The sequence below is a fragment of the Pristiophorus japonicus genome, chromosome 15, assembly GCF_044704955.1.
Source record: "Pristiophorus japonicus isolate sPriJap1 chromosome 15, sPriJap1.hap1, whole genome shotgun sequence".
In the NCBI taxonomy this organism is placed as follows: Eukaryota; Metazoa; Chordata; class Chondrichthyes; family Pristiophoridae; genus Pristiophorus; species Pristiophorus japonicus.
In genome coordinates, this window is record NC_091991.1 from 60,085,759 (window position 1) to 60,112,218 (window position 26,460).

The 26,460-nt window shown below is 46.0% G+C and overlaps 1 protein-coding gene across 1 annotated transcript in view; it reads left to right on the forward strand.

Annotated features, from left to right (window-relative positions):
* The window catches only part of LOC139281546 (voltage-dependent calcium channel subunit alpha-2/delta-4-like), a 745,953-nt gene that overhangs the window by 593,489 nt on the left and 126,004 nt on the right, over positions 1-26,460 (forward strand). Inside the window, exons 36-37 of the mRNA XM_070901711.1 lie at positions 12,384-12,454; positions 25,765-25,840. Of these exons, the coding sequence (XP_070757812.1) occupies positions 12,384-12,454; positions 25,765-25,840 (147 nt within the window). The remainder of the gene's footprint in view (positions 1-12,383; positions 12,455-25,764; positions 25,841-26,460) is intronic.

Consider the following 26,460-nt stretch of genomic DNA (forward strand, 5'->3'; position numbering starts at 1 on the left):
AGGTGATGTTATGTAATGATGTGTGTATCGTCCCAGTACCTTAAATGTATTGTAAGTACTATGCCACACCACAGAGGGCGCTGCGGTGGAAAACCCTGGTAGTACCTGTAACAAAGGCTATATAAGGCTGACCACCACACCTGGGAGGCACTCTGGAACTGAACAATAAAGGACAAAAGTCACAGCAGTTAGACTTACACCAGACCGTGTGGAGTCAGTGATTTGTGTGCTACATACACCACAGATTCACTCTGGAGCATCCACGATGCTGAGAATGACGTGAATAGCATGTTTAGTGAGTTGGTCTTACCGCAGGTAAAGGGTCCACAGCCAGATAGGGAATGGAAGACCAACAGGAAGAGCAGTGCAAGGAAGGTAGTGCAGGGATCCCCTGCGGTCATCCCTCTGCAAAACAGATACACCGCTTCGAGTACTAATGAGGGGGATGACTCATCAGGGGGGAGCAGCAGCAGCCAAGTTCATGGCACCGTGGCTGGCTCTGCTGCACAGGAGGTCAGGAAAAAGAGTGGGAGAGCGATAGTGATAGGGGATTCAATTGTAAGGGGAATAAATAGGCGTTTCTGCGGCCGCAACCGAGACTCCAGGATGATATGTTGCCTCCCTGGGTGCAAGGGTCAAGGAAGGATGTCTCGGAGCGGGTGCAGGACATTCTGAAAAGGGAGGGTGAACAGCCAGTTGCCGTGGTGCATATAGGTAAAAAACGGGATGAGGTCCTACGAGGCCAATTTAGGGAGCTAGGAGCTAAATTAAAAAGTAGGACCTCAAAAGTAGTAATCTCAGGATTGCTACCAGTGCCACGTGCTAGTCAGAGTAGGAATCACAGGATAGCTCAGATGAATACGTGGCTTGAGGAGTGATGCAGAAGGGAGCGATTCAAATTCCTGGGACATTGGAACCGGTTCTGGGGGAGGTGGGACCAGTACAAACCGGACGATCTCCACCTGACCGGAACCAATATCCTAGGGGGAGTGTTTGCTAGTGCTGTTGGGGAGGAGTTAAACTAATATGGCAGGGGGATGGGAACCTATGCAGGGAGACAGAGGGAAATAAAAAGGAGGCAGAAGCAAAATATAGAAAGGAGAATAGTAAAAGTGGAGGGCAGAGAAACTCGAGGCAAAAAAAGGGCCACATTACAGCAAAATTCTAAAGGGGCAAAGTGTGTTAAAAAAAACAAGCCTGAAGGCTCTGTGCCTCAATGCGAGGAGTATTCGGAACAAGGTGGATGAATTAACTGCGCAGATAGCAGTTAACGGATACAATGTAATTGGCATCACGGAGACATGGCTCCGGGGGACCAAGGCTGGGAACTCAACATTCAAGGGTATTCAGCATTTAGGAAGGATCGACAAAAAGGAAAAGGAGGCGGGGTGGCATTGCTGGTTAAAGATGAAATCAATGCAATTGTAAGGAAGGACATTAGCCTGGATGATGTGGAATCGGTATGGGTGGAGCTGCAGAATAGCAAAGGGCTGAAAACGCTAGTGGGAGTTGTGTATAGACCACCAAATAGTAGTAGTGAGGTTGAGGACAGCATCAAGCAAGAAATAAGGCATGTGTGCAATAAAGGTACAGCAGTAATCATGGGTGACTTTAATCTACACATTGATTGGCTAACTGGTAGCAATGCGATGGAGGAGGATTTCCTGGAGTGTATTAGGGATGGTTTTCGAGACCAATATGTCGAGGAACCAACCAGGGAGCAGGCCATCCTAGACTGGGTATTGTGTAATGAGAAGGGACTAATTAGCAATCTTGTTGTGCGAGGCCCCTTGGGGAAAAGTGACCATAATATGGTAGAATTCCTTATTAAGGTGGAGAGTGACAAAGTTAATTCGGAAACTAGGGTCCTGAGCTTAAGGAAAGGTAACTTCGACGGTATGAGGCGTGAATTGGCTAGAATAGACTGGCAAATGATACTAAAAGGGTTGACAGTGGATAAGCAATGGCAAACATTTAAAGATCACATGGATGAACTTCAGCAAGCGTACATCCCTGTCTGGAGTAAAAATAAAACTGGGAAGGTGACTCAACCATGGCTAACAAAGGAAATTAAGGATAGTGTTAAAGCCAAGGAAGAAGCATATAAATTGGCTAGAAAAAGCAATAAACCTGAGGACTGGGAGAAATTTAGAATTCAACAGAGGAGGACTAGGGGTTTAATTAAGAGGGGGAAAATAGAGTACGAGCAGAAGCTTGCAGGGAATATAAAAACTGACTGCAAAAGCTTCTATAAATATGTGAAGAGAAAAATATTAGTTAAGACAAATGTTGGTCCCATGCAGTCAGAATCAGGTGAATTTATAATGGGGAACAAAGAAATGGCAGACCAATTGAACCAATACTTCGGTTCTGCCTTCACGAAGGAAGATACAAATAACCTTCCGAAGGTACTAAGGGACAGTGGATCAAGTAAGAAGGAGGAACTGAAGGATATCCTTATTAGGCAGGAAATTGTGTTGGGGAAATTGATGGGATTGAAGGCCGATAAATCCCCGAAGCCTGATAGTCTGCATCCCAGAGTGTTCAAGGAGGTGGCCCTAGAAATAGTGGATGCATTGGTGATAATTTTCCAACAGTCTATCGACTCTGAATCAGTTCCCATGGACTGGAGGGTAGTGAATGTAACACCACTTTTTAAAAAAGGAGGGAGAGAGAAAACGGTAATTATAGACCGATTAGCTTGACATCGGTGGTGGGGAAGGTGTTGGAATTGATCATGAAGGACGAAATAGCAGCGCATTTGGAAACGGTGACAGGATCGGATCAAGTCAGCATGGATTTATGAAAGGAAAATCATGCTTGACGAATCTTCTGGAATTTTTTGAGGATGTAACTAGCAGAGTGGACAAGGGATGTGGTGTATTTGGACTTTCAGAAGGCTTTTGACAAGGTACCGCACAAGAGATTGTTGTGCAAAGTCAAAGCACATGGTATTGGGGGTAATATACTAACGTGGATAGGGAACTGGTTGGCAGACAGGAAGCAGAGAGTCGGGATAAATGGGTCCTTTTCAGAATGGCAGGCAGTGACTCGTGGAGTGTCGCAGGGCTCAGTGCTGGAACTGCAGCTGTTTACAATATAGTGTAATGATTTGGATGAAGGAATAGAGTGTAATATCTCCAAGTTTGCAGATGACACTAAACTGGGTGGTGGTATGAGCTGTGAGGAGGATGCTAAGAGGCTGCAGGGTGACTTGGACAGGTTGGGTGAGTGGGCAAATGCATGGCAGGTGCAGTATAATGTGGATAAATGTGAGGTTATCCATTTTAAGGGCAAAAACAGGAAGGCAGAATATTATCTGAATGGCGGCAGACTAGGAAAAGGGGAGGTGCAACGAGACCTGGGTGTCATGGTTCATCAGTCACTGAAAGTGGGCATGCAGGTACAGCAGGCGGTGAAGAAGGCAAATGGTATGTTGGCCTTCATAGCTAGGGGATTTGAATATAGAAGCAGGGAGGTCTTACTGCAGTTGTACAGGGCCTTAGTGAGGCCTCACCTGGAATATTGTGTTCAGTTTTGGTCTCCTAGTCTGAGGAAGGACGTTCTTGCTATTGAGGGAGTGCAGCAAAGGTTCACCAGACTGATTCCAGGGATAGCTGGGCTGTCATATGAGGAGAGACTGGATCAACTGGGCCTTTATTCACTGGAGTTTAGAAGGATGAGAGGGGATCTCATAGAAACATATAAGACGGGACTGGACAGGTTAGATGCAGGAAGAATGTTCCTGGTGTTGGGGAAGTCCAAAACCAGGGGACATAGTCTTAGGATAAGGGGTAGGCCATTTAGGACTGAGATGAGGAGAAACTTCTTCACTCAGAGAGTTGTTAACCTGTGGAATTCCCTGCCGCAGAGAGTTGTTGATGCCAGTTCACTGGATATATGCAAGAAGGAGTTAGATATGGCTCTTACGGTGAAGGAGATCAAGGGGTATGGAGAGAAAGCAGGAAAGGGGTACTGAAGGAATGATCAGCCATGATCTTATTGAATGGCGGTGCAGGCTCGAAGGGCCAAATGGCCTACTCCTGCACCTATTTTTCTATGTTTCTATGTATAGTTTTGGTCTCCGTATTTAAGGAAGGATATACTTGCATTGGAGGCTGTTCGGAGAAGGTTCATTAGATTGATTCCAGAGATGAGGAGGTTGACTTATGAAGATAGGTTGAGTAGGTTGGGCCTATACTCATTAGAATTCAGAAGAATGAGAGATGATCTTATTGAAACATATAAAATAATGAGGGGGCTCGACAAGGTGGATGTAGAGAGGATATTTCCACTCATAGAGGAAACTAAAACTAGGGGGCATAGTCTTAGAATAAGGGGTCGTCCGTTTAAAACTGAGATACAGAAAAATGTCTCCTCTCTGAGAGTAGTAAATCTGTGGAATTATTTGCCCCAGAGAGCTGTGGAGGCTGGGTCATTGAATATATTTAAGGAGGAGATAGACAGATTTTTGAACGATAAGGGAATAAAGGGTTATGGGGAACTGGTAGTGAAGTGGAGCTGAGTACATGATCAGATCAGCCATGATATTAAATGGTGGAGCAGGCTCACGTGGTCAAATGGCCTACTCCTGCTCCTATTTCTTATGTTCTTATTTAAAAAACACTCGCACTTACGTTTGTAGTACTTTACCTCCGCCGTCAGTATGGTTGGGCCGCTCTGATTTCCCAGGCGGTTATTGCGGGCACACTTCCGGGCAGACGGGTCGGGCAGGAGCTCAAACTCGTGCCAGTGTCACAACCCGGGTCGTTGCACACCTGGCGCAGCTCTTCTCCGTGGTGCTGCTGTGCGCCGCCGCAAAACCCGACTGGAGGATCGCGGAGGGGTGCTGGGGACCTCACCGCCACCTTTCATGCCGCTCCGGGGCGAAACCCAGACACAAAGGACCGGAAAATCCAGCCCATAATTCTTAAATCACAATCAAATTTCTGCAAATTTCCAAAATGATTATATAAGAGTTTGGAAATGACCCTTATTTAACTTAACAGCTTTGCAGATCGCATAGTAAGATTAGATGTGAGATACTCTAATATGCAGTCTTCGATGGAATACAATAATCTTTCTGGTTTTTGGAAGCCTCACTGCAACTCTAATGCAAATGTTATCAAATTGGTCCCACAGTGAATTCTCCATGTTTACAGGCCTCATTACTTTTGAAGCTTTGTTTGCCCATATAAAAGCTTCTCACTTCAGAGCTTGAATTTTTAAAACTGGTATTGCCAAATGTTTGATGATTTGAAATTTACTGCCCTGCTTGACTTTTCATTCTGCTGGTTTCATATTATTGATTTTTCTGTATTTTTATAAATACAGGTTCGACCTCCAAAATCCGGAGTTCCGGAATCCAAAATGTTCCGGAATCCGGACACCGGGCCGATTCGTGGCAGGGTCGTACAGAAACCGAAAAATGTTCCAATATCCGGACTCCCCCTGCCTCGGCGAACCGATTTCTCCCCGGCCCAACTTCGCCACGACTTCGCCCGGTCCAACTTCACCCGTCCCAACTTCGCGCAGCATGACCTCGCCCCAGCCCGACTTCGTCCCGGCCACCCTCCCTCCCCTTGATCTCGGCTACCTGACCCCACCTACCTCGCCAGACAAGGAACTCCTCCATGGCGACAGGGCCGCGCCCGACTAGGTCCTCGGAGGCGGGGCCCTGCCCGAACAGTTCCTCGGCGGCAGGCCCGTCCAATCAGGTCCTCGGCGGCGGGCCCCACCTGATCAGGTCCTCAGAGGCGGGTCCCGCCCGATCAGGTCCTCAGCAGCGGGCCCCACCCGATCAGATACCCAGCGATGGGACCCCGCCCGATCAGGTCCTCGGCAGCGGGCCCCACCCGATCAGGTCCCCGGCGATGGGGACCCCGCCCGAACACTTCCTCGGCAGTTTGGCCCCATCAACGGGGCCGGCGACCCAAACAGCTCCTCAGCGAGCAACCCCCCCACCCCTTTTCTGACGTTCTGAAATCGGAAATACACGAACCTGGGCTCAGGTGTTTCCGGACTCGTGACGTCAGAAAGACGTTCCAAAGTCCGGAAAGACACGAGAAACGGCTCTGCCTCGGTCCCGAGGTTGCTGGATTCGGGAGGTCGAACCTGTATTTTTGCTGATTTTTTGCAATACAGAACCGCAATGCAGCAAAAGAAAGGCGCAGCAGCCCTTTAAGAACTGCTGCATTCTATAGCCCCCCCGCTCACCTGCTAACTTTGCGCTCCCTGTGCATGTAAAACATACGTAGAGAGCATATTACTATAATTTAAATAAGCTGATATGATTCTTCCATTTCTTCAGGATCGGAGAAACCTCCCATGTAGTGTTCAAAATCATGATAAAACTCTACAGGGACAAGTACGAAAATAAAAGTAACTATATTTCCTGTCTCAGATTTGATTTGATTTTCCTGGCACTGAATCCTGACCAGCTGTTTTATTCTGTCAATATTTTTAACAAGTTGCATGTGTGTACTTAGAGCTTAGTTACATGTAACATAGCAATACATGAAGTTTATGTAAATACCAAGAGTAATCTTTGGTTGATCCTAAATAAATATAAAGGGAGTCATATGAAGGATGTAACAGTGTTAAGTTATCTGTTATATATCAGCACACAGAAACAATCTCATCTAACTTGCCACTGCCTCGTCATACTACAGTTCTATTTAAAGTCTTACTACTGTACTGTAGCACAGAATTCATATACATGGGGTGTATCATTGAATTATCTTGGGTGAGCATTGGATGGATTTCCAATTAACACTGCCCTGTTACCTGTTGACAACGAGCAAAGACAGATTAATCATTGCTCCATTCCCAGTTGTTTTATGCTGGGATCATTCCTAAGTGTGTGACTCATACATCTAGATTCCTGATCATATCCACCTTGTGTGCAATATTATCCATTTAAGTCCAGGAGATCCCACCAGTGGTGGAGCTGGTATAATCTGCTTCAGTGGTAAGTGCAGATATTGATCTTTTAAACAGAATCAAAGTCTAGGGCAAAGTTTGTTACTGTTACCTTTTATGTAGGCATCCTCCTGTCCTAACATGTGTCACTTTTGATTTGGGGATGGCTGTTCCCAGGTGACTAATCCTAGAAAGGGTCTGTTTCTATTATAAAAAGAAGACTTCGGACAGCAGTGCTGCAGCTATATGCTGATGATTGTCCACAGTGCTGAGCTACTCATTTCAGACGTATCATTAGGAAAAAGAACAGCACAGAGAACAGAAACAAAAGAGATAAAAATCAGAGGGTGGGTCAACATGGAGAGCAGTGGAGCATCTCCTAGTAACTGGTTTCCGAGCAGCATTATCAAAGGCCTGGAAAGAAGGCACCAGCCACACTTTTTCCTGGATATAGGGTATGAGGCCCAACTTGGGAAAGTAGAAAATAATTTAGAAAGGGAGGGTTAATCTCACAAACAATTACATTTTGTTGTGCTTTATTGTATGAAGTGAAGTGAAGTGGGCTGTGGAGTGTCTCAATATACTGTCCTTTCATCAGTACCATCTGGATTCAAATCCAGATAGATGGGATGAATGTTTTCTTTTTCTCTCTTTTGACTGTAACGCTACTAAATGAAATGGATTTGGGACAGCCACTACTGGCTGCAATGAGCTCAAGTCCAAAGCACAAAATTGTCTCTAATTCAAAGACTTGTAGGGAGGACTGTTGTGGGAATTGGAAATGTGCATTAGAGTATTATTCTGATCTTGGATATCAAAGCATATTGTAAAGAAAGAATGAAAGGAACTTTACTGTACCTAACCCATGCTCCACCTAAGTTGTGAATGCTTAAAGTAGAAACAGAAAATCTGAAAATACTCCTCTCCTCTCTGCTCTTTCTGCTCTCAGGCAGAATCTGTGGAAAACCAGAAATCAACATTTCAGGTCTTAGATTCTTCCTCAGGACTGGAAGATATTACAGATGAACAGCATTTAAAAGGAACAGAACAAGGGAAAGGATAGAAGGAGAAAAATCTTGCACAGAATGACCTGTGAAGTGCTTGGGTGGAGAACAGAAGATATTTAAATGGCAGAAGTGATAATAGCATGAGTTAAAGGAGGCATAATAGAAGAAATAAAAGATATATATGAGACACATATGTGAGTAGTTAAAGGAGGATAGGTAGAAAAAGAAATATGAAGAACTGGCAAGGTGGATTATTCTCCAGCAGCCCAGGAGTGTGGTGGAAGAAAAAAAGCAAGTTGACATCAAGGGTCGCAGATCACTCCATCAATAGTGTACCCCAGGGAGGGGTCCCCAGCGTCAAGTGCCAACCTGCTCCCTTCTCAGCACCGAAAATACCACACACCCATCCTACATTATCAGTATCTACTGCCAGAGAGAAAATGGGAGCTGTTGTTAAGGTCTGATGTTGTTGAAGTCAACGTTAAGGACAGAGGGCTACAAAGTGCTCAGTTGCATTCTTCAAGTTTACATTGAGCTTCACTGGAACAGTGTAGAAGGCCAAAGACAGAGATAAGAGTGGAAGCGAGATAGAGAATTGAAATGGCAATCAACAGGGATTTGAGGATAGCACCGGCAGACAGAACAGAGGTATTCAGCAAAGTGATCACCCAATCTGTGTTTGGTTTTCACAATGTAGCGGAGACCACACCATGAACAGTGAATACAGAATACTAGATTGGAGGAATTACATGTAAATTTCTGTCTCACACAGGAGTGTGGGAGGAGATGAATGGACAAGTCTTGCTTCTTCAGCACTCGCATGGGAAGATACCAGAGGAAGGAGAACAGGTGTTAGAGGTGGTGGAAGAGGGAACGTGGATATCACAGAGGAAATTGTACCTTTGGAATGCTGAGAAGGGAGGGGAGGACAAGATATTTTTGGTGCTGGGATTGCATTGGAGGTGGCAGAAATAGCCGTAGATGATTTATCAAATGCAGAGGCTAATGGGGTGGAAGTTGAGAACTGGGGGAGTGGAGGTGCTTATTATGATTCTGAGAGAGGGAATAAGAATAAGGATAGAAGCAAGGGAAATGGAAACCACAGAGGAGGTGAATCCTCGGCTGAGGAAAAAGGAAGATATTTAGGAAGCTTTGATGTGAAAGGTAGAATCATCAAAGCAGATGCAGCAGCGATGGAGAAACTGGGAGAATTGAATGGAGTCCTTCCAGGAAGTAGAATAGGGAGTTCAAAGTAAAGAGCTTCTATAAAAGTGGTCTCTGTTCCTCATGATTATTTTGTTAAATAATGCATTCACTCCAATAAATTTTTATTGGTTTGGTCCAAATGCTTTCTTGGCATGCTGTTGTTTGGCTGCTGGTGATTGATGTACACAGGCTATACAAGAACATCTTGTCACTTCTCATCTATTAAGACATCAAATTATGCAGGCTGTGATGTCCAAGTAACTGCCTGAATTTCTCTTGTTTGTTATGAAGAAGCATCAGTTTGAGGCTGCATTATAAGTGCTTGTTAACATAAGCAAATGCATGAACACATCTCATGACTGTCAGAATTGTAATACATGATTTTTTTTCTGTTCTTTTTAAACCCACTTCTCTATCCCTGTGTTATTTAAAATGTAAACAATTTTATATGGCATCAATAGCAAAGTAATCATTTTAATTTTAGAAAATTAAATATTACTCTTCTCTCCTGATAGCAAGTCTGTAATAATTTAGTTTTTATTGATTTCTGTGCTCTTCAAAGTTAGGGATGTCAATGGTGGGGAGTGGAATGCCTTTTTGCTGAGAGTATGTGTCCCTATTTTTTTTAAAGTTTTTTTCCTCCCTCTCATTCCTTTGTCACCTATTATGCCATCCAATGGGTAAATGGGTGGGCATCTACCTCTTCCCAGACCTTTATCTATCTTACACTTGGGAGATGGGCATGAGAGTGGCCTCGGAACAACTCTATCTCTTCTATCTGTCTCTCTACTCTCAACTCCTTCCTCTCTCTCCCTCTCCTTTTACTCCTCTATTCTACTCCTCTCTTTCTCTCTCTGTCCCTCACTTTTCCTTTCCCCTTCTTTCTCTATTTCTCTCCCCCTCCCTTTCTTTCTCTCTTGCTTGCCCCCTTTACCCACGGAAAAGACAGAGGTCGATTTAGCAGATCCTATGGAAGCATGACAGAGATAGGCAACTGAGTGGTGTGGGGTATCATAGGCATCAATTAGCATTGTATCATGTATTGTACTACCTACCCAATGCTTTTTACACCCATTACCAGTGTCAAGCAAGTCAACCAAGTTAGATGTAGCTGTAAATTTCCCTACAGAAGCAACAATTAGCCTTATCCCAATCTCAGGAGAGCATCACCTACTGCAACAATATGATATTCACATTTCCCAACAGCCATCCTGTGGCCTTCCTCATGAGATTGCCAATTTGTGCCACCTGTTGGCAGTTTTGCGCTGTAGATTTGTACCCAGGGTCAGACTTTCAACCTACCTGCCTAGGCTGGATTTCAACCTGATTTCAGATATCTGGAATATTCCAGTATATTTGGGAACACTCAAAGCTGAGGTGTTAATTCTTTGTCCAATCAGAGTTCAGTCAAACTATTTGGAGAGAATCATGTTGAATTTTTAATAAATAACTTCAACCGGGCACCAGAAATCACTCTAACTTTACATATGGAACACAAGGTGGGTACATAGACTTAGGGGACAATGACGCCATCGCCATGTGCGGTGACCCCTTAGCGCCCCATGGCGATCCTTTTCCGCCCCACAGCGGAAATTGGCCAGCGCCCCACAGTCTTGCTGGTCGCGAAGCAGGCCAACATCTGCTCACGGGGCAGAAGTTAAAGGGGAGGTGCACTGCGCCACGCGCCGCCATTTTCTTGTTTTGGCCAACTCACTGGTCGACCCATTTTGAGGCTCCATGATGTAGTCCGAGCCGCCATCCGTGCAGCCCGACACTCCGCTTGGGTGCCAGCCTCGGCACTATGCCGCCCTGGTGGCCCAATGGAGACCCTGCAGAATGCACAGCAGCCCTCTCCTTTAATGGAAGGGATGGGGCATTAAAACACGTCAGCACTACGCAGAGAAGCCACGCAGCGCTGCTGATCCCGCCCGAGTAGCACCCCAGATACCGCCCCAAAAGGAAGTGGAGTGTGCGACATTGCGCTCCACTTCCTGTGAGGACCGGTAACCCCAATTTCGCACTGGACACAGGAAGTCCCTCCCCGACTGGGTTACCACCCCCAAACGGGGCACTGGGGAATTTCGCTCCCTTAATGTCAAATTAAATGAAATAGTTGTATTTCCCTCTTAACTCATTTTAAAGGCATCTGTCATTGGGGAATAAATTTGAGTTGAAGATTTGAATTGATAGGGCCTGGGGCTGCTGATTTGAGCAGATGGAATTAGAATCAGTCATTTAAAAATATGTCATCATGTAAGCAGTGGCTTAGTATTAAGTCATACATGCCAGAAGGTCTCGGTTTTAATTCCCAGTCTACGCTGAGTTAGCCAATATCTGGTGACACTTTAATTGGGCATTACAATTGGTTTTAGCACCTCAAGGCTAGGAAGGGAAATATCATCCAAGATTTTCACTCCTGATCACTGTCCAATAAACCTTCTGGAAATTGCATTTTTAGATGTAGGATCAGTACAAGATCTGAATCAGCTGTGATAGCCTCCATGATCAAATTGCTTGCCCAACATCACTATCTTGTGACTCATACATGAAGAGTGGTCACTTGGTGACATACTGTAGTGTTGCCACCATCCATAGACTTGTACCTCAATATGAGTCACTGTCCAACAGGGGCAGGGGCGGATTAACCACGGGACGGATGGGGCTGCCGCCCCAGGCCCACCAAAGAACATGGGTGCACCAAATAAATGTCGGAAAAAAAAGTAAGGTTTCCCAAATAGGATAGAATAGACAATAAGAGAGGAAAAACAAAACCGAGGAAAATATTGTTTATTGGCCTAATGTGTGCATACCTATTTTAGCAAAATCTTTACTATTTATCTGTCTTATTATTTAACTCTGTTATTATATTATATATTTAAGATATAAAATATATGTTAATATATAATATATTATATTAATATATTATAGTATAAGTCCACCGTGTTAATTTGTTATTATATGTATACGTAATGTAATGAACATGAACAAACATAACTATAGGCCCATTTGGTTCAATTTGCCACAGGCACATCAGGCCCTTAATCTAGTCCTGAACAGAGGAGTTGAGAAAAGGAAACAAAATTAGAGCAGAAGATTGTTAATTACAGTAGGTTAATCTAGGATTGTTAGTTTGAGGGTAGCAAAAGATCTTTTAATAAGGATAGCTGGGTAAGGGATTGTTAAGTAGAGTAACTGGGTCAGGTATTTGTTAATTAAGCAATTTCCTCATGCATTTCCTTTCTCTTTCAGACAGGGAAGTTTCTGGGAGAAGTGGATGGGTCGGTGATGACACAACTACTGAACATGGGGATGTTTAAAGAGTAAGATATTGTCCACTCACATTCTTTTGTAGTGACCATGAATTAAATGTGTGTCTGCCGAGGAGTGGGGTTTCACTGGATCTAAGATCTCTCAAAAAGTAATTGCTGGAAGGCAGTGTCAGTACTCTGAGGAAAGAAGCTGCATTCTTTGCTTTTTCATATATTTTTTCAGATTTTATGGTCTTCATTGGCACATAGATCTCTCTATTTGAAAAGCAGTCCAACTAGAAAAGTTCTTTTGGAGCGTAGTCACTGTTGTAATGTGGGAAATGTGGCAGCCAATTTGTACATTGCAAACTCCTACAAACAGCAATGTGATAACGACGAGACAAACTGTTTTTGTTAATTTGATTGAGGAATAAATATTGGCCAGGACACCGGGGATAACGCCCCTGTTCTTCTTCGAAATAGTACCATGGGATCTTTTACATCCACTTGAGAGAGCAGACAGGTAGGCCCCTTGCAGTCAGAATCAGGTGAATTTATAATGGGGAACAAAGAAATGGCAGACCAATTGAACAAATACTTTGATTCTGTCTTCACTAACGAAGACACAAATAACCTTCCAGAAATACTAGGGGACCGATGGTCTAGTGAGAAGGAGGAATTAAAGGAAATCCTTATTAGTCAGAAAATTGTGTTAGGGAAATTGATGGGATTGAAGGCCGATAAATCTCCAGGGCCTGATAGTCTGCATCCCAGAGTACTTAAGGAAGTGGCCCTAGAAATAGTGGATGCATTGGTAGTTATTTTCCAGCATTCTATAGACTCTGGATCAGTTCCTATGGATTGGAGGGTAGCTAATGTAACCCCACTTTTTAAAAAAGGAGGGAGAGAGAAAACAGAGAATTATAGACCGGTTAGGCTCATATCGGTAGTGGGGAAAAGTTGGAATCAATTATTAAGGATGTAATAGCAGCGCATTTGGAAAGCAGTGACAGGATCGGTCCAAGTCAGCATGGATTTATGAAAGGGAAATCATACTTGACAAATCTTCTCGAATTTTTTGAGGATGTAACTAGTAGAGTGGCCAAGGGAGAACCAGTGAATGTGGTGTATTTGGAATTTCAAAAGGCTTTTGACAAGGTCCCACACAAGCGATTAGTGTGCAAAATTAAAGCACATGGTATTGGGGGTAATGTATTGACGTGGATAGAGAACTGGTTGGCAGACAATGAAGCAAAGAGTAGGAATAAATGGGTCCTTTTCAGAATGGCAGGCAGTGACCAGTGGAGTACCGCAAGTTTCAGTGCTGGGACCCCAACTATTTACAATATACATTAATGATTTAGACGAAGGAATTGAATGTAATATCTCCAAGTTTGCAGATGACACCAACCTGGGTGGCAGTGTGAGCTGTGAGGAGGATGCTAAGAGGCTGCAGTGTGACTTGGACAGATTAGGTGAGTGGGCAAATGCATGGCACATGCAGTATAATGTAGATAAATGTGAGATTATCCACTTTGGTGGCAAAAACAGGAAGGCAGAATATTATCTGAATGATGACAGATTAGGAAAAGGGGAGGTGCAACGAGACCTGGGTGTCATGGTACATCAGTCATTGAAAGTTGGCATGCAGGTACAGCAGTCGGTGAAGAAGGCATATGGCATATTGGCCTTCATAGCAAGAGGACTTAAGTGTAGGAGCAGAGAGGTCTTACTGCAATTGTACAGGGCCTTGGCGAGGCCACACCTTGAATATTGTGTATAGTTTTGGTCTCCTAATCTGAGGAAGGACATTCTTGCTATTGAGGGAGTGCAGCGAAGGTTCACCAGACTGATTCCCAGGATGGCAGGACTGACATATGATGAAAGACTGGATCAACTAGGCTTATAGTAACTGGAATCTGGAAGAATGAGAGGGGATCTCATAGAAACATAAAAAATCCTGACGGGATTGGACAGGTTAGATGCAGGAAGAATGTTCCCAATGTTGGGGAAGTCCAGAACCAGGGGTCACAGTCTCAGGATAAGGGGTAAGCCATTTAGGACCGAGATGAGAAGAAACTCCTTCACTCAGAGAATTGTGAACCTGTGGAATTCTCTACCGCAGAAAGTTGTTCAGGCCAGTTCGTTGGATATATTCAAAAGGGAGTTAGATGTGGCCCTTACAGGTAAAGGGATCAAGGGGTATGGAGAGAAAGCAGGAATGGGATACTGAAGTTGCATGATCAGCCATGATCATATTGAATGGCGGTGCAGGCTCGAAGGGCCGAATGGCCTACTCCTGCACCTATGTTTCTATGCTTCTATGACAGGGCCACAGTTTAACATCTCATCTGAAAGATGGTACCTCTGACAGTGCAGCGCTCCCTCAGTGCTGCACTGGAGTGTCAGCCTAGATTTTTTGTGCTCCAGTCCCTAGAGTGGGATTTGAACCCATAATCATCTGACTCAGAGGTGAGAGTGCTACCCACTTCTTCTCCTTCTTCTTTTTAGGCAGTCCCTTGGAGTTGAGGATGACTTGTTTCCACACTAAAATGAGTTCTCAGGTGACTGATGAGTCCAATGCGGGACCTACCGTCTCTGTCACAGGTGGGGCAGACAGTGTTTGAAGGAACAGGTGGGGTCAGGTGCTTGGGTTGCCGTGCGCTCCTTCCGCTGTTTACACTTGGTTTCAGCTTGCTCCCGGCGAGGAGACTAGAGGTATTCAGTCGCCTTCCCGGATGCTTTTCCTCCACTTTGAGTGCTCTTGGGCCAGGGATTCCCAGGTGTCGGTGGGGATGTTGCACTTTTTTTATAGAGGCTTTTAGGGTGTTCTTGAAGCATAGAAACATAGAAACATAGAAACATGGAAAATAGGTGCAGGAGTAGGCCATTTGGCCCTTCAAGCCTGCACCACCATTCAATAAGATCATGGCTGATCATTCACCTCAGTACCCCTTTCCTGCTTTCTCTCCATACCCCTTGATCCCTTTAGCTGTAAGGGCCATATCTAACTCTCTCTTGAATATATCCAATGAACTGGCATCAACAACTCTCTGCGGTAGAGAATTCCACAAGTTAACAACTCTCTGAGTCCTAAATGGCTTACCCCTTATCCTTAGACTGTGTTCCCTGGTTCTGGACTTCCCCAACATCGAGAACATTCTTCTTGCATCTAACCTGTCCAGTCCTCAGCCCACCTGAGGCTCGCTTGCCGTGTCGAAGCTCCGAGTAGAGTGCTTGTTTTGGGAATCTCGTATCGGGCATGCAGACAACATGGCCCGCCCAACGGAGCTGATTGAGCGTGGTCAGTGCTCCCATAATCCCTTGGGAGCACAGGTATTTAAGGAGGCTTCACAGATTGGAGAGGCACTCTGGAGACCTGCAATAAAAGACTACGGTCACATTTTACTTTGAGCTCACAGTGTTCAGTCTGACTCTTTCTCCATTAACAACAACTGGCAACGAGATACAGATAGCGAACCCAAAGATGCAGAGAACAGTGGGCATCCTGGAGAAATTCTCGGAGGGAGATGATTGGGAAACATTTGTCGAGCGACTCGACCAATACTTTGTGGCCAATGAGCTAGATGGGGAAGAGAGCGCTGCCAAACGAAGGGCGATCCTCCTCACCGTCTGTGGGGCACCAACGTATGGCCTCATGAAGAATCTGCTCACTCCAGCAAAACCCACAGAGAAATTGTGCGACGATTTGTGCACACTGATCCGAGAGCATTTGAACCTGAAGAAAAGCGTTCTGATGGCAAGGTACCGGTTCTACACCTAGGAAAGGTCTGAAGGCCAGGAAGTGGCGAATTATGTCGCCGAGCTAAGACGTCTTGCAGGACATTGCGAATTTGAAGGACATTTGGAGCACATACTCAGAGACTTTTTCATAATTGGCATTGGCCACGAAACCATACTTCGCAAACTTTTGACCGTAGAGACCCCAACCTTGAGTAAGGCCATAAGGATAGCCCAGGCGTTCATTGCCACCAGTGACAATACAAAGCAAATCTCTCAGCACACAAGTGCTGCTACAAGTACTGTGAACAAAGTGACGTTGTTTTCGAATCGTAACGTACAGGGCAGGTCACACATACCTGCAGCTACACGTCCGCAGATGACTCAAAGTCCACCATCAAGTGTGATGAATGCAAGGCCATTAACACCTTGGTGGCGCTGCGGGGGTGATCGTCATTTCCATTCATGCCGATTCAAAGAGTACATTTTCAAGGGCTATGGAACAATGGGACACCTCCAATGAGTGTGCAGGCGAGCTGCTAAGCCTGTTAAAACTGCAAACCACCATGTTGCAGAAGAGGACAGATCCATGAAGGATCACGACGAACCAGAGCCTCAGATAGAGGAGGCAGAGGTACATGGGGTGCACACATTCACCCCGAATTGTCCCCCGATAATGCTGAATGTTGAACTAAAAGGACTCCCGGTGTCAATGGAGCTGGACACGGGCGCGAGCCAGTCCATCATGGGCAAAAAGACTTTCGAAAGGTTGTGGCACAACAAGGCCTCAAGGCCAGTCTTAACTCCAGTTCGCACGAAACTAAGAACTTGCACTAAAGAACTGATTCCTGTAATCGGCAGTGCTACCGTAAAGGTCTCCTACGATGGAGTGGTGCACAAGCTACCACTCTGGGTGGTACCGGGCGATGGTCCCACACTGCTCGGCAGGAGCTGGCTGGGAAAGATACACTGGAACTGGGACGACGTCCAAGCGTTATCGCCCGCTAACGACACTTTGTGTGCCCAGGTCTTAAACAAATTTCCTTCGCTATTCGAACCAGGCATCGGGAAATTCCAAGGAGCAAAAGTGCAGACCCACGTAATTTCAGGGGCGCGACCCATCCATCACAAGGCGAGAGCAGTACTATACATGATGAGAGAAAGGGTAGAGATCGAGCTCAACCGGCTGCAAAGAGAGGGCATCATTTCATCGATCGAGTTCAGCGAGTGGGCCAGTCCTATTGTCCCAGTCCTCAAGGGAGACGGCACCGTCAGAATCTGTGGTGATTACAAAGTAACTATCAATCATTTCTCCCTGCAGGATCAATACCCACTATCAAAGGCTGATGACCTCTTTGCAACGCAGGCGGGAAGAAAGACGTTCACGAAGCTGGATCTGACTTCAGCCTACATGACGCAGGAACTGGAGGAATCATCGAAGGCCCTCACCTGCATCAACACGCACAAAGGTCTTTTTGTTTATAACAGATGTCCGTTTAGAATCCGATCAGCGGTGGCGATATTCCAGAGAAATGTGGAAAGTTTACTGAAGTCGGTCCCACAACCGTGGTCTTCCAGTACGACATCTTGGTCACAGGTCAGAACACAGTCGAGACAACTGCAGAACCTGGAGGAGGTTCTTTGTCGACTCAACCACGTGGGACTCAGGTTAAAACTTCGAAGTGTGTTTTCCTGGCGCCTGAAGTGGAGTTCTTGGGAAGGAGAATTGCGGCAGATGGCATCAGGCCCACTAACGTGAAGACAGAGGCAACCGAGAACGCACCGAGGCCACAGAACGTGACGGAGCTCTGGGACTCTTGAACTACTTTGGTAACTTCTTACCGGGTCTCAGCACACTGCTAGAATCACTACATTCTTACTACGAAAAGGGGGCGAATGAGTTTGGGGTAAAAGCCAAGAAAATGCCTTTGTAAAAGTGAGAAAATTGTTATGCTCAAACAAATTACTTGTGTTGTATGATCCATGTAAGTGTTTGGTACAAGCATGTGATGTGTCGTCATATGGCCTCGGGTGTGTATTGTAACAAGCTAATGATTTCGGGAAACTGCAACCGGTTGCTTATGCATCTAGGAGTCTGTCTAAGGCTGAGAGAGTCGACAGTATGATTTAAAAAGAAGCGTTGGCGTGTGTGTCTATGGGGTAAAGAAAATGCATCAATACCTGTTTGGGCTAAAATTCGAATTGGAAACTGATCATAAGCCAGTTATATCCCTTTTTTCCGAGAGTAAACGGATAAATACCAATGCATCCAGAGATGGGCACTCACGTTGTCCGCATACAACTGCGCCATCCGCCACAGGCACAGAAAACTGCGCCGATGCTCTCAGTAGGCTGCCATTGCCCACCACGGGGGTAGAAATGCCGCAGCCCACAGATCTAGCCATGGTTATGGAAACATTTGAGAGTGAGCAATCACCCGTCACTGCCCGGCAGATCAAAACCTGGACAAGCCAGGACCCTTTATAGGCCCTAAGTTTCCACATGATTTGCTCCTGATTTTTAGGAGCAACTGGTGTAGAACGGAGTATCTTAGAAATCGGAATTCTCGTCATTTAGTTTGCTCCAGTTCTAGTCAGTTAGAACAGTTTCACTTTGGAACAGAATTTTTTTTCAAAAGGGGGCGTGTCCGGCCACTTACGCCTGTTTTCAAAGTTTCGTCAGTGAAAACTTACTCCAAACTAACTTAGAATGGAGTAAGTGAAGATTTTTGTACGCTCGAAAAAACCTTGTCTACACTTTAGAAAATCAGGCGTAGGTTACAAATCAGGCGTAGGGAATGGTGGCGGGGGGGGGGTTTAAAGGGAAGTTTACAAACATTAAACACTTCAGTTTTACAAATAAAGAGCCATCATCAATAATAAATGATAAATACATCAATAAATCAACCAATAAATCAATCAAAAAAAATTAATAAGAAATAATGTTTTTTTTAAATCAATAAATAAAACATTTTCTACTTACCGACTGCAGCACCGGGAGCCCTCCAACAGCGTGCTGGGATGCCCCCCCCCCCCCAGTGTGTCTCTGTCAGTGTCTCTATCTCTTTGTCTGTCTGTGTGTGTCTCTCATTCTCTGTCTGTCAGTGTCTGTGTTTCTGACAGCGAGGGGAGGGGGAGGAGTGGGGTAAAGGGAGAGAGGGGGAGAGCAGAGGGAGGGAATGGGGAGGGATGGGGGAGAAGGGGGAGGGATGGGGAGAAGGGAGAAGGGGGGAGGGGGAGAAGGGGATAAAGGGGAGAAGGGGGAGAAAGGAGATGGGGGGAAAGGAGATGGGGGAAAGGAGATATGGGGGGAAAGGAGATGGGGGGGAGGAAAGGAGATTGGGGGGGAAAGGAGATGGGGGGAAAGGAGATGGGGGAAAGGAGATGGGGGGGAGGAAAGGAGATTGGGGGGGAAAGGAAATGGGGGGAAAGGAGATGGGGGGAAGGAGATGGGTGGGAAAGGAGATGGGGGGGAGGAGATGGGGGGGGAAGGAGATGGGGGGGGAGAAGGAAGGAGATTGGGGGGGGGGGGGAAAGAAGGGGGAGGGAGGCTGAACGGGCCGGGCCCGAGACTTCGGGCAGAGCCAGTCCCCAGCACCAGATTTACAGGTAGGTGGCGTCGGGTCGGGTCAGGTCAGGAGAGTGGTGGGAGGGAGGTCGGTTTGGTTCGGGTCGGGGGGAAGGAGGGAGGGAGAGGGAGGTCAGGTCGGGGAGAGGGAGGTCAGGTCGGATCCAGTCCGGGGGGCGGGGGGCGGGGGGAACGGGAGTCGGGTCGTGTCCAGTCGGGGGGGGAGGGGGGGGGGGGAGCGGGGGTTGGGTCAGGTCCAGTTGGGGGGGGGGGGGGGAGTGGGAGTCGGGTCGGGTCCAGTCGGTGGGGGGAGCGGGAGCGGGAGTCGGGTCCGGTCCGGTCCGGAGGCGGGAAGCGGGAGTCGAGTCGGGTTGGCAGGAAGCAGGAGCTGGGCGTGGGAGGAGCCTTATTCACGCAGCCCCAGTGAGGCCATTCGGCCAGGGCTCGGGGCTGCGTGCTTCGGCCCCTCCCACACAATTTCGGGCGCCTGGAGCTACTGCACTTGCGCGCCCACTGTAGCACGCATGTGCAGAGGTCCCGGCACTGTTTTCAGCGCAGGGACCCTGCGCCGAGGGCCAGAGGACCTGCAGGGAGGTGGAGAATACGGAGGTTTTTTTTAGGCGCACTTTGTGGCGCGAAAAACGGGCGTCCAGGTCGGGACTGCGCCGTTCTAGGCGCGGCTCGAAACTTGGGCCCATTATCTCTAGTCAAAAGCTGTGTGCTTCACGGGAGCTGGTCTCGTGTTCCAGTGGAAATGCAGGAAGAGATAAAGCCGTTCCAGTGGCGCAAAGATGAAATGTCTATACAGGCAGACTGCCTTCTGTGGGGTAATCGAGTAGTGGTCCCCAAGAAGGGCAGAGACACCTTCATCAATGACCTCCACAGTACCCACCCAGGCATCGTAATGATGAAAGCGATAGCCAGATCCCACGTGTGGTGGCCTGGTATCAATGCGTACTTAGAGTCCTGCATTCACAGATGTAATACATGCTCGCTGTTAAGCAATGCATCCAGGGAGGCGCCGCTAAGTTTATGGTCTTGGCTCTCCAAACCGTGGTCTAAGGTACACGTCGACTATGCAGACCCGTTCTTGGGTAAAATGTTCCTTGTGGTCGTAGATGCGTACTCCAAGTGGATTGAATGTGAGATAATGTCGGCTAGCACGTCCGCTGCCACCATTGAAAGCCTGCGGGCCATGTTTGACACACATGGCTTACCCGATGGCCTGGTGAGCGACAACGGGCCATGTTTTACCAGTGCTGAGTTCAAAGAATTCATGACCCGTAACGGGATCAAACATGCCACATCTGCCCCGTTTAAACCAGCGTCCAATGGTCAGGCAGAGAGAGCAGTGCAAACCATCAAGCAAGGCTTGAAGAGGGTAACTGAAGGCTCATTGCAGACTCGCCTATTCCGAGTCCTGCTTAGCTACTGCACGAGACCCCACTCACTCACTGGGATCCCACCTGCTGAACTACTCATGAAAAGAGCACTTAAGACAAGGCTCTCATTAGTTCACCCTGATCTACATGAACAGGTAGAGAGCAGGCGGCTTCAACAAAATGCATACCATGATAGCGCAAATGTGTCACGCGAGATTGAAATCAATGATCCTGTATTTGTATTAAATTATGGACAAGATCCCAAGTAGCTTCCCGGCACTGCTTTGGCCAAAGAGAGGAGCAGGGTGTTTCGGGTCAAACTTTCAAATGGACTCATTCACCGGAAACACTTGGACCAAATCAAATTCAGATTCACGGACTATCCTGAGCAACCCACCTTGGACCCTACCATTTTTGATCCCCCAACATACACACCAGTGGCAACCGGCACCACGGTTGACCACGAAGCAGAACCCATCATCCACAGCAGCACTGCAGGGCCCAACACACCAGGCAGCCCAGCAAGGCCTGCTGCACAGCAGCCCAGCGAGAGTCCAACAAATGATTCAACAATATCAGCTTTCACACCGAGACGATCAACCAGGGCAAGAAGGATCCCAGATCGGCTCACATTGTAAATAGTTAAACTATTGACTTTGTGGGGGGAGTGTTGTTATATATGTGGACCTGTATTTACTCTGTACAGCCACCAGAGGGCTCATCCCCTGGAGTCCCAAGGAATCCCAGAATCCCTTGGGAGCACAGGTATTTAAGGAGGCTTCACAGGTTGGAGAGGCACTCTGGAGACCTGCAATAAAAGAATAAGGTCACACTTTACTTTGAGCTCACAGTGTTCAGTCTGACTCTTTCTCCATAAACATCACTACCCACTGAGCCATAGCTGACACACAAGAAATCCTGACCATTTTTTCATATTCTTCCACCAGGTTACAATGGTGCCATTTTCAGTTCCATTTTAAAATACAGGTCACGAAATTCTACAAGGCCAATTTGTTAGAAATATGCCAAGTTTAAGGCTATTCACTTTAATAATCAGGATCGACTGTAAAACCAATCTGGTGGATATATTGTGTTTAATCAGAGTTTAAGATGGAATATAACACATTAGTTATATCGCAAAAGCATACAACCGTAACAGATGGTTACTACCCATCCCGATCGGACAAACGGCTGGCACACTTGAGCAGCTCTCTGGCTTGCAGTCTCTTTCTCTGTCTGGAACTTACTTCGGTAAAGCATGGGATCACTTGAAAAGTATTCGACCAGCTCGACTTCTGTTTCGCCCTCCCCTCACACTGTCTGTGCTAAGCAGATCTCTACGTGTTACTTTTATTCTTCTTTTAGAGGTGGGCCTGACATGGGATATTGACAAGCCCTTATGACCTACAGAGGTTCCCCATGAAACTTAATTTCCAATAAGGCTTCTAGTACGTTGTCTCGATTCTCGAAACAAAGCCCGCCTTAAAGATGTCTTATGAGTTTGACCACATGTCACTCTCTGTTTACACTAACTCAGGGTTTCTTTCTGTGGAAATCTCTCTCGTCCTTATCCTCTCCTTTGATCCCATGAAGCCAAACCAGAAAGCTGCTCGCCCCAGAGTTGTTATCTCTTTTACAACATCGCAACATGTTTACGTTAACTCTCTCAACTTCGATCCCATTATCTTCGCCAAAGAAAGAAAGACTTGGATTAATATAGCGCCTTTCATGATCACCGGATGTCTCAAAGCGCTTTACAGCCAATGAAGTATTTTTAGAGTGTAGTCACTGTTGCAATGTGGGAAACGCAGCAGCCAATTTGCGCACAGCAAACTCCCACATACAGTAATGTGATGGTGACCAGATAATTTTTTGGGGTTATGTTGATTGAAGGATAAATATTGGCACTTGAGAGAGCAGACGGGGCCTCGGTTTAATGTCTCATCCAAAAGACGGCACCTGTAACAATGCAACTCTCCCTCAGCACTGCACTGGTATATCAACTAAAGAAGAGAGCAGAACATTGCAAAGAGGCAAAGAAGTAGGGCTCAGAATTTTACAGTGCGTGACCGAAAGACCCTCTTACTGAAATACAGCTAAGAAGACAGAGATTGTTTGGTGCAATCCATCCAACTACCCACCGCCACCCCATCCCACCCTCCCCCCCCCCCCACCCCAATACCAACCATTTGCTATTTCCCCAAGAATATTTGGGAGTAATGTTGATGTGAGAATAGAGGGGAAAAGGATTTTTTAAGTTATTTTATTTTTGCTGATTATTTGTCTTCTTTTACATGAACATTTATCCCATATCCTATAGAGGAAGAAATAATTTATTGTGAGAATGCAACGATAGACAGAACTATTATAATGGCACCTTTAGAGAGTATCAAACACATGGCACCGTAGTCTAACACAAATATAATTTAGACAGACTTTGCTGCTGTCTTCCACTAATATCACCTAGGCAGGTTCCACTGTTGTCTGCTGTGAGTATAGTCTAACAGGCTTCACTAAAAACTGCCACAAGTCTTGCCTAAATGGGCTTCACTAGATGAGCTTCGAGGAGGAGTGTGATATTCTGGATGCGATAAATATAGTGAGAGAGGAAGTATTAAGGGGTTTAGCAGCTTTGAAAGTAGATAAGTCCCCAGGTCTGGATGAAATGCATCCCAGGCTGTTGAGCGAAGTAAAAGAGGAAATAGCAGAGGCCTTGACCATCATTTGCCAGTCCTCTTTGGATCTGGGCATGATGCTGGAGGATTGGAGGACTGCTAATGTAGTATCCTTGTTTAAGAAGGGAGAAAGGGATAGGCCAAGTAATTACAGGCCTGTCAGCCTAACCTCAGTGGTGGGAAAATTATTGGAAAAATTCCTGAAAGACAGGATAAATCTACATTTGGAAAGGCAAGGATTAATTAGGGACAGTCAACACGGATTTGTTAAGGGAAGATCGTGTTTGACTAGCCTGATTGAATTTTTTGAGGAGGTAACCAAGAGGGTCGATGAGGGTAATGCGTACGATGTAGTATTTATGGACTTTAGCAAAGCTTTTGATAAGGTCCCACATGGTAGACTGGTCATGAAGGTTAAAGCCCATGGGATTTAGGGCAAAGTGGCAAGTTGGATCCAAAATTGGCTTGGAGGTAGGAAGCAAAGGGTAATGATTGATGGATGTTTTTTTGACTGGAAGGATGTTTCCAATGGGGTTCTGCAGGGCTCAGTACTGGGTCCCTTGCTTTTTGTGGTATATATCAACGATTTAGATTTGAATATAGGGAGTATGCTTAAGAAGTTTGCAGACGGCACTAAAATTGGCTGTGTAGTTGATAATGAAGAGGAAAGTCATGGGCTTTAGGACGATATCAATCGACTGGTCAGGTGGGCAGAGCAGTGGAAAATTGAATTTAATTTAGAGAAGTGTGAGGTGATGCACTTTGGGAGGGCTAATAAGGAAAGGGTAGGCCACTTAATAGTGACGATGAACAAAGGGACCTTGGAGTGCTTGTCCACAGATCCCTGAAAGTAGCAGGCCAGGTGGATAAGGTGGGTAAGAAGGCATACGGAATGCTTGCCTTTATTGACCGAGGCATAGAATATAACAGCAGGGAGGTTATGATTAAATTGTATAATACTTTGGTTAGGCCACAGCTGGAGTACTGTGTGCAGTTCTGGTCGCCGGATTATAGGAAGGACGTGATTGCACTAGAGAGGATGCTGCCTGGAATGGAGAATCTTAGTTATGAGGACAGATTGGATAGGCTGGATTTGTTCTCATTGGAACAGAGGAGGTTGAGAGGAGACCTCATTGAGGTGTACAAAATATTTAGGGGCCTGGACATAGTGGATAGTAAGGGCCTATTTCCATTGGTGGAGGGGTCTATTACGAGAGGGCATAGTTTTAAGGTGGTTGGTGGAAGGTTTAGAGGAGATTTGAGGGGGGGGGGGCTTCTTTACGCAGAGGGTTGTGGGGATCTGGAACTTGCTGCCTGGAAGAGTGGTGGATGCAGAAACCCTCACCACGTTTAAGAGATGGTTGGATGGGCACTTAAAGTGCCATAACCTGCAGGGTTACGGACCTAGAGCTGGTAATTGGGATTCGACTGGATGACCTTTTGTTGGACGGCGCAGATATAATGGTAAGTACTGCAGGGAATCGAATATGGCCAGGGTGATCTGCTGAACTAGTTTCGATCACCTGGATGGATCGGAGAGGAATTTTCTCAGATTGTTTCTCCCTAAATTGGCTTGGGTTTTTATCTGGTTTTTGCCACTCCCAGGAGATCACATGGCTCCGGTTGGGGTGGAGTGTAGAATGTTTCAGTATAAGGGGTGTCGCAATTGTGTGAGGCGGACTGGTTGGGCCGGGTGCTCTTTGCCTTTCCGTCATCGTTAATTGGTTTATACGTAACCTTTAGGGCTGCTGACCAAGGGCTGTGTGGTTCTTTGTCGGCTGGCGTGGACACGATGAGCCGAAATGGCCTCCTTCTGCACTGTAAATTTCTATGTTTCTATGTTTCTTTCTATCAGCAGTCTATCAGCAGTTCTGCCTAGACAATTATCACACTGGTCATTTGCAAGTCTCCACCTGTAACATTTCAGGTTTCTCTGCCAGTCTTAACAAAATTAGCAACCATTTTTGATTTTGAACTGTGTGTTAATAATTAAACCTGTCCTTATTTCTAATCTTAGGGTGAAGCTTTATGATTACCAAGCTATGTGCAAAGGAGCTACCAATCACCACAGTGGATCACGGCCCATGCTCAATGTGAGTATCTACTCCATAATAACATTTGGGTGCTTAATTTAAAATTCTTAACAGTGCTGCAGCATTCATGAGACTTGTATGAGATGTGTCTCGCTAGAGGCCAATCAGGATGCAGCAACTGAACATGCAAAATTATGTCTTATTTATCAAAAATCACTATGATCCTAATGAACCAATCCATCTGCTTGTTCCATCAGAATTAGGGTGGCAGTATAAATAGCTCCCACTCAACCACTAACATTTTTGGAGCATATTCCATATGCTCCAAAAAGGATATCTAATGTGGGTGGGTTTATATACTGAGTGACATCAAGACCAGCAGCAATGCATATGGGTGGTACTTTTCATTCATGATATCACAGGACCAGAAATTTATGGTGCCACAGCAGGATGAGCGCTGCACTAACCATAAACTAGCAACAAACAACTGACAATCTGGGATGAGAGTATTCACCTTTATAACCTTTTGGAATATGAAGCAACTCAGGAGGCTACACAATCCACCCTCTGAACAATGTACATTGAACTAGGTGGATTGTTTGAATTACAAGTTTTCCAATCTATCCAGAATCATTTTGCATCACCTGTGCTGGCCTCAACTTCTTGTGCTGCATTCAGGC